Raw genomic sequence first — 13,001 nt, 5'->3', positions numbered from 1 at the left:
GATGTGCAAGTATGATTTAAGATAATGAGGATATGTATGCCTTCATAATCACAAGTTTTTCCAAGCAAATACTTAGTGCTAATGTGAGAAAGCTACTCCTGCAAATGACACAACATGTATCAGACTACAATCAAACCATGTAGTTATATAAACAGGTTAAGAATCAGTATGAAGTAATAGCCTAAAAGACACACTATTAGAAAGAACGATAAAATACAAGTCCATATATATGGTTTTAACAACCACCAGCAAAACCAAGAGTAATAAATGACATTTACAAAGAAAGAATGATAATGTCCTCTGTTTTCAGGGCAGCTTAGCTTACCACTTACTGGTAAGGTAAGTGGTACATGACTACATTGATTGATAGGCTCAGTAGAGAGTTGGATTTGTTTCTTCTTCCCCAGCTAAGAAACTGAATCTAGTGAACAACATGGGTGGCAAGAAAACTCTCAAATAAAACCTCAAAGTACATAAAAGAATATTATCAACAGCACACACCAACAGTAGAAACTAATGGGAAAGAACAGCTTATGTGGAGAGCACCAAAGAATATCTGCCGGTCTCCAGTTATTGTGACCACCAAATATTTAGGCAGAATAGGGTGAGTTCCAGCTGCCTTCAATTAAATGTTGTCATGTTGTGAGACTGGGGAAAGATATCTTCTCTGTCACAGCCCCTGCCCATTGGAAATGCATCCCCCGCCCGCCCTGTGACAAATTTATTTATTTTATTTGTTTGTCAAACATGTACAAGATAACAAGTATAGGTATGAACATAAACATGAACAAAGGAAGTAAATACAGATAAATGGGGACAGTAAGATATGGATGGTAGGCACGTTGGTCCGCTTATGCACATCCCCTTTAAGGACCTCTTAGGAGTGGGGTGAGGTCCACAGTAGACAGTTTGAGGTTGAAGCTGTGAGGGCTTGAGGCTGTAGGGTTTGAGGCTGTAACAATGGAGTTGGGTAGGGTGTTCCAGGTGTTGACCATTTTCCCACTCTCCAAGAGTTTCAGAACTCCCTTAAGACTAAGCTTTGCTCCCAGGCCTGTTTGAGGTCAGTGTGTTAATGGAGTCCCTGTTGCATTGTTTTATCATTATTATTATTCTTTTGTCCAGGCAATTATGTTTGTTATGTTTTTGATTGTTTTAATTATGTATTCGATATTTTGAAAACTGTCTTTTTGGAGTGTTGTGGACTTAACAAATCTAATTAATAATAATAATCAACTAAATAAATTTCTTTACTTATTAAATATGCTACCCACAGAACCGGTTAGTGGTCCCTGGGATCTAAAATTATGAGTTTGGTGGTCCCTGAGGTCCAAAAGGTTGGCGACCCCTGCAATATACAATTGAACAGGATATGCCCAATTTCACCACCAAATATTTTACCAACGGAAAAGAGCTGTATTTAATTGTCATGCCTTTGAACTTGTCAATCATGACTTTAGGATTATCTAAATTTAAAATGAATATATTTTTAAAAGTTAAAGAATTAATACGTAATAGCTTATTTTTATTATTATAACTATGCAAAGGAAATGGAAAAGCAACATGCAAAGTAAGTATTTTAGTAAAGGAATAACAGAGAATACCATAAAACAGAAGGCAGATACGGAACATTTTCCAGAAGAAAAATACTGGAAGCAATTGGATTATATCCATTTATCTCAGCTGTCTTGTGCTTTTTGCCTGCCAAATGTATTAGGCTTTTCGATCAGTGGTTGACAGCTTACCTCTGCTAATTTATGTACCCAACCCATAAGAATATCACACCACTTGATTACATATGCAGCAGACAAAACTTTATGACTGTGAGATTTTAACACTAACACAGACCAAAAAAGAAACAAGACTCTTTGTTTTAAATTGGAATAGAAATCTACAGTTATAGGTTTTTTGCTACATGGGATCTCAAATTAATGTTACTCCATATCAATGCTGACAAATAGTTCACCTATGAAAGGAAAAAGGGAAGGTTTTTTTCTACGTCTACAGCGAATATCATTATCAAATTAAATATTTCACACTCACTCCAAGCAGATCATCATCAACGAGCAGGAGCCCTTCAAAGCCACTAGTATGATCCAACACTACTGTTAAAGGGCCGAGTCTGCCATCTACTGTTTGGTCTAAAACAAAATTGCAGGAAGTACAATGAGAAAAGGGTGGAAATCAAGAAGAAATCCAATGACCAAGCAATATGTATGCAATTTTCTAGCAGAAATAAATTTTAGAAAGGAAGTGATATAGTTAATAACTATATTTTAACATGTATTTTAATAGAAATAACAATAAATCTACCAGTGAAAGTTTTGCATTACTCAAAAAAGAATGCACAATGTTCAACCTATTTATTTGCAAAGAGACAAGGAACATTGCAACTATGATTATACTTGTCACCTGGTGAATCTGAGAGTATTTCTAAAGATCGTTTCTTTAGTCTTTAGTTGACATTTATTACCATGTTTCATAAACTCCAAAAGAGGGATAGGCTAAAATCAGAACCATCAGAGTACACAAACGTGCCTTATAAGGCTTACTGCTAGCACTCAGTACGATTGCCACTGCCTGATGGTGGTTCTCTCAAAGCTGAACTCAGTTTTCCACTCATTACAAAATTACTTAGATAATATCTAAATCTCCAGACTTTAATTACTGGAATCATTTAGCAAACCCAAAGAAAATTATAAATGTTGATATTTATAAAATACTAAAAATGCTTATTATAAAATTGTAAAACTGTTTTATGCAATGTTTATTTTTATAAATGTTTAAAAGGAAGTCTTTACAGTCTATGAAAAAAAAACCTATGCAGAACAATTTAACATTTCCAATACTACAAATATCTTTGATTTAAATACAAATCTACTAAAGGAAATCTTGGGCATATGCTGCTTCAAATGTATTTATTCAGTTCAAAGCCAACAGCCTCTGTTTCTCATTGAACACACAAGTGTTAAAATGATTCACAGCCATATTGTAGATCGCTATGTATCAGTTCTCCGTGTATCAGGAGTTCTCAAACTTTATAATACATGATAAATAAATGTGTGCTAACAATTTTATTGGGACTGGGCAAGAAAAATAGCGCCTCTTTTAATCATTGTTATTTTGTCCTACATATCAACTACTAAAGCAATGATAAAATGAAAGCATTTTAATGGGAATAAGGGAAAAACCCAATCCCCCAAATATAAATTAAACCATGTAACTCTGGGGACTTACTTTTGCATAATTCCTGAAATCTGGGTTTTATAAGACAGCCACTCTTATTCATCAAGGCGGTTTTCTTCCATGAAATTAGTATCTCTTAAGATGTTCTTAAAACATTGTAGTTTGCATAACTATGGATGGTGTAAATTTTTTCCCAGCCCACCATACAAGATAACAGTCATAACCTATCTCCTTTTTCTCTTGCAGCCTTATTGCAATCCATATTGAACTGCGGACTTCTCACTGCTCTCTAAGCTGGGTTGTTTGCTTGCGGATGTTGTATGTTAAACAGGGCTCTGATGAAGTTACCTAGTTGGGTGATAAATGTCTGCAAGCAAGCAACCAAGCTCAGGGAGCACTAAGAATTCTATTAGTGTTTATTGCATGTAAAAAACCCTTTCTACACTCTTTCAGGGTCCTCCTCATGAGCTTTATAGCCTCTTATTCCCTGCTGAGTGAAGATCAAGTCAGATGATCAACTTTGCACAGAAGCGGTCTGCTTTCCTCTTCAAGGGAAACATAGCATGTTGAAAAGGAAGAATACCAGTACTCCAGTTTACTACAGATTATCTGAAATTTCCCTGCTGCTTTGCATTCAGCATATTTTGTACTAACTAGTGAGACATCCAGCTAATTCTTGTGACCCATATTTTGAGAAAGGCTACCATACAGGATCAAAAAAAGGTAAGGTTCATTTTTCCTAAAATGCTACTCTGTTACTTTAACATAGTAACCAAACAGATACCTACCTTGACCATCTTCTGAGCTGGCATTTTCTGTTAGTAACTGCTCTATATGTTCTTGTAGATTTTGAAATGATAGATGTTTCCTAGGAATAAGAAGAACTATTTTTAGGGGCTCTGTATGATTTTCTGTGAGAGCCAGTTTGGTGTGGTGGCTAAAGCATTAAGCTAGAAACCAGGAGACTATGAATTCTAGTCAGCCTCAAGCAGGAAAGCCATGTGGTTGATCTTGGGCCAGTCACTTTCTGGAGACAGGAGAAAGGAGGAAATAGCAAATTACTTCTGAAAAACGTTGGCAACAAAATTGCAGGGACATGACCGAACAGAAGAAAAAATGAGTTTCCTCTGAAGAGATTTGTATAAATTATAGATCAGATTTCCTAAATTATTTCAACATTATCCTTGGCTAAGTAGCAATTTAATAAAGCTACAGTCATGTAAAAAAGTAAATTCGTCTTGTATGAAGTTTTTATTCCCTTCTTTTTTAAGATATGTGGTCATATAAATATTTTTTTCAAACAGTATATAAAGAAAATGTAATTGAACAAAATATAAAGATTGAACATTGATTATTCAACAAAAAATTAAATGAGATATGCCATTTCCTTCAATACATAAAGTAAGGACATTCTTTGCTCTAATATCTGCTATTGCTCCCTATGATAGAAACAACCTGACGCTGACTGGGAAGCATTTTTTTCCCACTCCTCCATGCAGAATTTTTCTAGCTGAGGATGTTTTGGGGGAGTTTTTGCATGTACGGCCCTTTTCAAATCATTCCACAGCATCTGGATAGGATTTTGATCCAGGCTTTGACTTGGCAATTCCAGAACTCTTAATTTCCTTGGTAGGTTTACTGGAATACTTAGGGCCATCGTCACATTCAAAGGTCCACTTTCAGTTCATCTTCAATCCTCTAGCAAATAATCTCACATTATCCTAAACACCTTCTTGCACAATGAAGAATTTAGTAAGCTGCCCAGACTATGATGCAGCAGAACAGCCCCAAACCGTAACATTTCTACAACCATGCTTTATAACTGTTATTCAGATCTTCTGTGAAATGCTATGTACGATTTTGACCAAACATGTCTTCTGGTATTTTGACCAAATAACTCTATCTTTGCCTCTACTGTCCAGAACACACTGTCCCAAAAATAGTGGTTTTTGCCTAGGTGTTTATACTGTAAGCAAACTTTAGTCTTGCCCTGAAGTTCTTTCTGGGCAGCAAATGTTTTCTCCCGGCACACATTTGCATATAGATCTAATCTGTGCAGCTTCTTCCTCATGGTAGATTCGTACACTTTGATATCAATAGCAGCAAGCACTAATTGTACATCACATAATGACATCTTGGCGTTCGAAGATACTTCTTTCAGTATCATGTGTTCTGCTCTCAGGCTGAACTTCCAGGGACAGCCTGGTCTAGACAAGCAGGCAAGTGTTGCAAATCTTCCCCAATTGGTCTTCTGGACAATGGAATGATTGACGGCCAGTTATTTGGTGATCTTTTTAAATCCCTTTCCAAGCTCATAGACATCTATAATCATCTTCCTTGCGGTCTCAGAAAGCTTTCTATCTAGGGATAATACCACACATTTCAACAACAAAGAACAAATCAAATTAAATGTCAGAGATTTCAATAAGACAAGTTCCTCCCAGATCCTCTCTAATGATGTTCTAATAATTTGCACTGGATTCTAAGTTTAGATATTTGAGGAAGTGAGAAATGTAGGGGTATACTTACCTTTTTCCAAATACAAAATTTCCATGTAGGTTTATTTAAATTGTATAATTGTCTATAAAATGTAAATGGTGCATAATATTTGTTATATTATACAAATGTAATCTATTGAAATTCTAAAATGTTCCTATAAAAATTGATGTTAATAGACCCTATGCTATTATTTTGACATTGCATAATGGAATAGCAAATGTTGCATCGTTCACTGATAGAAGAGATGTTCCAAAAGAAAGCAATTACCTCCTAAACTAATGATTTGGCAATACTTCTCTTCAATTCTGAATTTTGTAAAATGTTTGTACATATTCAATATGGCAATGGCAAAATGATTTCCAACTTCCCACTGAACTGACACAAATGAAGCCCATTTAACTGTGATCTAACGAGCTAAATGAAATCCATGAATTACATAATGTGCCACATCTCTCTAATAAATATTTGCATTCCAGAGGAAAAAAATGTTTGCCAGAATATTTCTAGAATGATAGCAACTGATAGGTTCATATCACAGGGGATTGAAGAAATAAGCATCTCAATGGGTTGGAAGTGATTTTTAAAAAATAAATTACCATAAGTCTATTAAATAATATTGAAAGTTTTATACAGCTTCAGTTTCAAAATAGTGGGAAATATGCTTCCAAAAAGCACCTTTGTTTCTATCCAAATTATCTCTATGTCTATGACCTTAATAAACTGATCAAAGAAACCTGACACAGAAATTTTTTTAACTCAAAATAAAAAATATAGAAATGGAATACTTAAAGAATAAACAGTCTGGGAAAGCTGCAGCAAAGCAACAAGAAACCACTCCAGTCTTCTTCCTGATAACCTCCCCTGATCAAAAGTAAAACGGGATGAAAGCTATTTTTAACAACACTAGCAACTCAGTTGTGAGTTCAGTTGCTAAGTATAATTTGACCCTAACAGATCTTTAAATAAAAAAGTACAACGTGCATTTGTCCTATATGAAACTCTAGCAGCATTAGTACTGTGCTGAACTTGCATGTACTATCTAGGGACAAAAATAAAGGCATTTTCATGTAATTATATTTGAATTTAACATATAAAATATGAAATGAAAAAGCTTTTCTTAAGGCCTTATGAACATCTTATTGGCTTCATAAAAAATCTATATATAGATCAAGAAACCATAGTACAGACAGAACATATTCAACAAACTGGCTCCAGGTTGGTAATGGAATGAAACAGGGCCATATGGTGAAAATGTATTAAGGGGAAGAAGATTGATAGCTTTATAATTGAAGGATGAAACAATAACAATACACACTACGCTCATGACACTATCTGAAAATTGAAAATGCAAAGAATATGCAAACTTTAGTAATAAAAGGAGCTGAATGAAAAAACGGAATGAAGATTAATTATAAAGATCGCCAAACTAATAACAGATACAACAACCAACTAACCAACCAACCTTAGAACTGACAATGCTCATAATGAAATGAGAGAATGTTTCTAGGATCAACCATCAACAGTAGAGAACAAGCAGACAAGAAATATGCAGCAGAGCAGCACTTGGTAAAGCAGCCATGAAATCTTGAAAAATATATTCAGATGCTGTGATTTGTCTATGCCTACAATACATGTAACCCTGTAATAATTCAAAGATGGACTCTAATGAAGCAAAATAGGAAAAGTATTGTTATTTTTGAACGTTGGTGTTGGAGAAGGCTCCTGAGAATACAGAGACAGCCAAGAAAACAAGCCAATGGCTTATCAAAGAAATAAATCCAGCGTTCTTACTCAAGGCCCAAATGACAAGGCTCAAATTATTCTATTTTGGACACATTATGAAGGCTTAGCTCAAATGCTGGGAACAGGTAGAATAAAAGAGAAGAGACAACCAGCAGCCACGTGGATGAACTTAGTTGGAATGGTCATACTGAAAAATCTGAAACTAATTAATTTCACATCATATTACAAATGTTATTACAAGTCTCAAGAACTATAAATATTTGCAGTTACTATTTAACATTTATAAAGCACACACAATTTTCTGAGTGTTGCACAGATATTAAAAGATACATAATTTAAAGCATTATTGGCAATATTTAAATAACACACAACCAAATTTACACATATATTAGGATACTGTAGAAACTAAGAGGATTTTGTTGCCTCTCACACACCTTTTCAAAATGAGGAGGAAGTCCTACACAAATTTTATAACAAAAATACTTGTATATAATATATAAAACAGATTATAGACCCTGTTTTATATAATGTCGGCACTGAACTCTTCCTGCTAAAGGTTTACTAATCAGTCAGAACCAAATAGTATGATTTGCTTGGTATTTAGTAAATTAAGAAGCTACTACCTGCATGCAGCAGAAGGTTGAGTTCCATCAGCACTGGGAAAAATACGATGAAGATATTCATTCAGGAGCTTGCTGTTCACTATTCCTATGACAAGTAGCAAAACCCAAGTCAGATAATACCTCAAAAATAGTAAACGTTACTTTCAAAGATGTCATATGCTTTCTAGTTGAATTTATCTCTTCTTTATAATTTAAAAGAGTATAATATAGTATTCCTGCATAACTTCCAATTTCAGACAAATCAGGATAGAGCAGAATGATCTGCCTAACTCTATCTCTGCATCAAATAATCTCACATCCATTCAATAAGCCTTGCTCATAAATCTCTAAAACTAAGTAAAGGCTCGCTTAATTAAAACTACAGGGTCTTCCGTATTTATGTGAATGAAGAATTAAGAAGCATATTTTCCTCCAAATTGAAAACAGCTTTTATGAATGCTTTTTGATAAAGAATTTATTGATTAATTTTTCACATTTTTGAACCACCCATTATCCTCGGTAACATCTTCCCTGTTTTCTCTGAAAAGAAGACCCAACTGGAAAGTAAGCTACCTAGCATGATTTTTCAGGATACTCATAATTTCAGTCTTACCCCAAAAATAAGCCCCAGTTTAAGATCCTAAACCAGATGGACACATTTAGTTACTGTATTTCCCTGAAAATAAGCAGGGGTGGGATTCTACCGGTTCTGTCCGGCTCTACAGAACCGGTAGCTCTGAGGAGCAGCAGACACAGAACCGGTTCGTGTCTGCTGCTGTTTTGGCCCACCCGCCCTCCCGGGCTCTCACCTGTCCTTTATTTCCTGCTTTTTCAACCACAGCTGCTTTGCACGGCACAGCTACGGTTGAAAAAGCAGGAAGAAAGGGCTTTTCCAACTGCTGCGCACCTGCACACAGCGCCGCTCGGCTGTCCAGGCAGCTCAGCAGGTTGTAAATTGCACTCGCGCGACTCGCGCATGCGCACACGACGCAGAGCAACAGAATTGGTAGTTATACCAGTCAGATCCCACCCCGAAAATAAGGCCTAACCAGAAAATAAGCTCTAATGCATTTTTTTGGAGCAAAAATTAATATAAGACTTGGTCTTATTTTGGGGAAAACATGGTTATTGTACTTCTAGGTAGTGTATAACAACATGTTAAAATGTAAAAACAGTATATAAAAAGTAAAAATTTAGAAAGTTTACAATTAAAAAGAGGCAATGATTAAATCTGTTACAAATTAAGTTAAAAAGGCAAAGGGAGGGCTCTCAGAGCACCAACCAATGCCATGGCTGCATGCTCCTTTGAGCTCCCCACAAGAGACTGCAGAGTCTATTTTAACTCCTTTGCTGAAGGACAGGAGAGCGGGGGCCTGTTTCACTTCTGGGGGAGGGGAGATTCCAAAGGACCGGGGCAAGGGAAGAGAAGGCGCTCTTCCTAGACTCTGCCAATTGGAATTCTTTAACTGATGGGGTCTGCAACATATCTTCCTTACCTTAGGGCGGAACAGGTTGATATAATGGGACAAAAACAGTTCTGTAGGTAGCTTGGCCCCATGCCATGTAAGCTTTATAGGTCACAACCAAGTATGTGCCATTATATTTAATATTCAACTAATGAGACTGTATTTACACAATTTGGAAAGCAAGCTATATGAATCAATATGCTTTCTGAAACTTCCTCTTCTTAATGACGAGTTAAAAAATAAATGTCTTTTTTGTATCTGATTACCTTTTTTCCAAGCTGGGATGTTTTTTTCCTACTAAAGATTTATAATTTTAGCTGATCTTCCAAATCAATCTCAAATAAAATATGTATCTTTGTATTTGACCTTTATATAATTGACTTAGAACCAAAAGAAACCTACAAGGTAAGTAACTTCTCCCCAGAATCTACAATATTGCTCCTACCTGCAACTTTTGACTTTTCAGACTCAGTGCTTAACCTGTAATTCTTCCGAGGAAATGCTGTGCCAGAACTTCTTGATGTCATAGTTTAGGACAGTATTAATGTCACTATCTTTGAAGATAAAACATGAAATAAATTAGAAATTTGTAACATTTGTAGGAAAACTGCTATCAAAGATTTTAATGATCCTAACAAAACTCCTGAGAATAACATAAATGAAAGTATATTTTTGCATTTTATTTTCAGTGTCATTTTTCAGATAAAACTTTCTGGCATGCAAAAGACACATGAAAATCCATTTCTAAAAATTTGCTATAAAAATGTAAAGAAAAACAAGTAATATTTTTAAAACATTTTTGGAGCATCTAGACTTAAATAGAATTAATACTAAAGAAGAATTGGTAGCTAGGGTGGAAAAATAAACTCATAACTTTTAAGTTATTTCATTTAATACAAATAGAACAGATTAGTAAAAATGAAAAAGTTGCTAGCAGACCTAGTAAAACAACAAAAATTAACATTTAAACATATAGTAGCAAATACTATACAAGAAAACTGATTTAAATTAAACCTATTAAAATGATGAGAATAAAAAACAGGAAAAAAGCATATTCAAGAAAAAAATGAGAAGAATGTACAATATATATAATATTTAAGTAAGTACAAAAAGTTGATAAGTAACCAAACAGCCACCAAGAGAAAAATGTGACTTATGCTTTTTATGGAAACTTGCTTTAATAGATGTTCATTATTCTTCATTATGTAATGCTTTTCATAGAACATGCAAGCATTAGATTATCCCCAGAGTTGTATTTGTTATATATCTAGATCCATTCTCAGTACAAACATATAACAATAAATTTCAAGAACATTTGCCTCACAAATGTTTATGGATGTGAAGTCCTCATACAACATCCTAACAACACTGTCTCACAATATGAAGCAAGGACATTTCAAGTTCCAAATACACCTCATTGAGACCATCATCGTCTTTATTTAAACTTACACAACAACAAAAACAACTAACTTTTATCCTCATTTAGTAACACGCATAAGCATATACAGTAATTCAATATTGCCTTCACAACACAGCACAAAAAGTAACTTTGGCAACAGTTAATATATATCCACATGCTGATTGACGCATAATGTAAAAAACTAGGCTAAGATTGCAGTGCTGCTTTGAACTACAATACAAGGCAGAATATTTTTTTTATTATAGATCATGTTTACCTGCACAGTATATTCACAAATACTAAAGATTTCTACTAAACCTATCCTGGCTGTTGGAAACGTGAGCCTTTGACTCAGTTTTGAATGACTTTAATTATTATTTTTTTGCAAAGTTTTTTTGAAGTGGTTTGCCCTTGCCTCCTTCCTATGGGAGAGAGAGACAGAGAGAAGGAGGGAGGGAGGGAGGGAGGGAGAGTTGACCAAAACATGAACTAATTCATTAGGTTAGGTGTCTATTTGAGATGTTCCCACTGTTAAGTTCAGTTAAGACTTATTTCTGCCTATCAGCAGTTATATGAATAGCAACTCAAATTGAATAATGTGAATAAATTAATTTTTACAAAATTTAATCCTAACCTTAACTTCTGGTTTAACTATGTTTACTACCAAAAATAAATGTAAACTAGGGGAAAGAAGCCATACTTAAATCAGTTTTCTCTTAACAGCTGAACATCCAGGGGAGAATTCTCTCCCTGTGTAAAATCAAATTACATTTAACTTTTGGCACATGCAAGTGGGAGCCAAAATCACACTATAGTTTTGAAATATTACAACAAACCAGCATAATAATGCAATAATTTTGGTTTCCAAATAACGTGGAAGGTTGTAAGTATAGGGTTATGTTTATTTTGGGATTTCCACTGGAAAACAAGAAAAAAAAATCAGCTATCAGCCTTGCATTGAAACACCTGCCACAGCTCATGACCTTTTGCCCGATTTCACAGTTGCCCTTTCAGCTACTGGGAGGTTTGTTGTGCTCCAAACTCCTCCAGTTTGGCGATCAATCTCATCCATACCTATTATTGGTAAGGAGCCCCCATTGAAATAGACAGTGCTTACTTGAGATCAAGCCTTAAAATCAATTTAGGATTAAGGTGCAAGGTCTGAGCAGATTGACTTCCCACTAAATTCGATGGGCCCACGAAGTTAATACTCTTCGAGATCCCACTGAAAAGCGTTTTTCCCTGAAGGGCGGTCCACAAGATACTTTTTTTTTTTTTGGTTCTTCCCACGCTACTTTGGGAAGGTGACACAAATGAAACACGTTTTTCACACAAGAGTCGGTCTCCCGGGTGCCGCTCGCACGCCAGGAACTGAAGGAAGCGAAGGAAGGCAACCACCAGGCTGGGAATTGGGGGGAGAGGAGGAGCAGGAGGCGGCTGAAGTGGAACAGCCTTCGCCTGCAACTCTTCTCCCGAAAAAGGCCTCCCTCGGCCGGCTTCACGCCAAGGGCAGGACCGGTGCAGCAACCAGCCTCGCCTCGGACTGCTCACCGGGAGCCTCCCGGCCGCGAGGCTGGCTTGCCACCGAGCCCCCGAAGCGCCCCACCGCCTTCCCCGCGCGTGGCTGGCCAGCCGGGCTCGCTTCTCCGCCTTTAAAGGCGAGCGGGAGAGCAGGGCAGAAGGCGCGGCGCTCTTTGCCTCCTCAGCTGACCCGCTATCCGGGCCTAGTCGCAGCCCGCGAGCCGCCTGTCGACGGCAGCCGCCCCTCCGGCAGTTGGCTCCCCCGCACCCAAGAGCCGGGCACCGCTGCCACTACTCACCGCCGCCTCCACCGCACGCCTGGCTCCCTCGCCAAGCCCCGCCGGCAGCGGTTCCTCACAACATCCGCCCTGCTACGGAGCGCCAGCTGGGACACACCAAGCGGCGGCACAACCGCAGTGGCTGGGCGGGTGGATTCCCTCGTTCCACTGGCAGCGCCGCCCTCGAGAACCTGCTTGATCTCCCGCGAGCAAGTACCGTGGCAGCGTCCTACAAACCGCGGCCGGGTCCGACCCTTGTCCCTTGCCTCCTCGGGGAGAACCCCAGGCTTCTCTGCAGCTCGCTAGCAGA

The 13,001-nt window shown here is 37.1% G+C and overlaps 1 protein-coding gene across 2 annotated transcripts in view; it reads right to left on the bottom strand.

The window, feature by feature from the left end:
* Positions 1 to 12,836, bottom strand: part of RNF123 (ring finger protein 123) — a 102,452-nt gene extending 89,616 nt beyond the window's left edge. The window contains exons 1-5 of one of the 2 annotated variants that reach the window (XM_026725839.2): positions 12,713 to 12,836; positions 9,939 to 10,047; positions 8,049 to 8,133; positions 3,972 to 4,051; positions 2,041 to 2,138 (exon numbers count right to left, since the gene is read on the bottom strand). In XM_026725839.2, the coding sequence (XP_026581624.2) occupies positions 2,041 to 2,138; positions 3,972 to 4,051; positions 8,049 to 8,133; positions 9,939 to 10,020 (345 nt within the window). In that variant the 5' untranslated portion in view covers positions 10,021 to 10,047; positions 12,713 to 12,836. Of the gene's footprint in view, positions 1 to 2,040; positions 2,139 to 3,971; positions 4,052 to 8,048; positions 8,134 to 9,938; positions 10,048 to 11,169 lie in introns of both variants that reach the window. The other variant, XM_087924115.1, reaches the window with a different exon arrangement.
* Positions 12,837 to 13,001: the final 165 nt, after the last annotated feature.

Source organism: Pseudonaja textilis, chromosome 2 (genome assembly GCF_049901715.1).
Source record: "Pseudonaja textilis isolate UNSWEBS1 chromosome 2, rPseTex1.2, whole genome shotgun sequence".
Taxonomy (NCBI): domain Eukaryota; kingdom Metazoa; phylum Chordata; class Lepidosauria; order Squamata; family Elapidae; genus Pseudonaja; species Pseudonaja textilis.
This window is presented reverse-complemented; position numbering and strand designations above follow the sequence as displayed.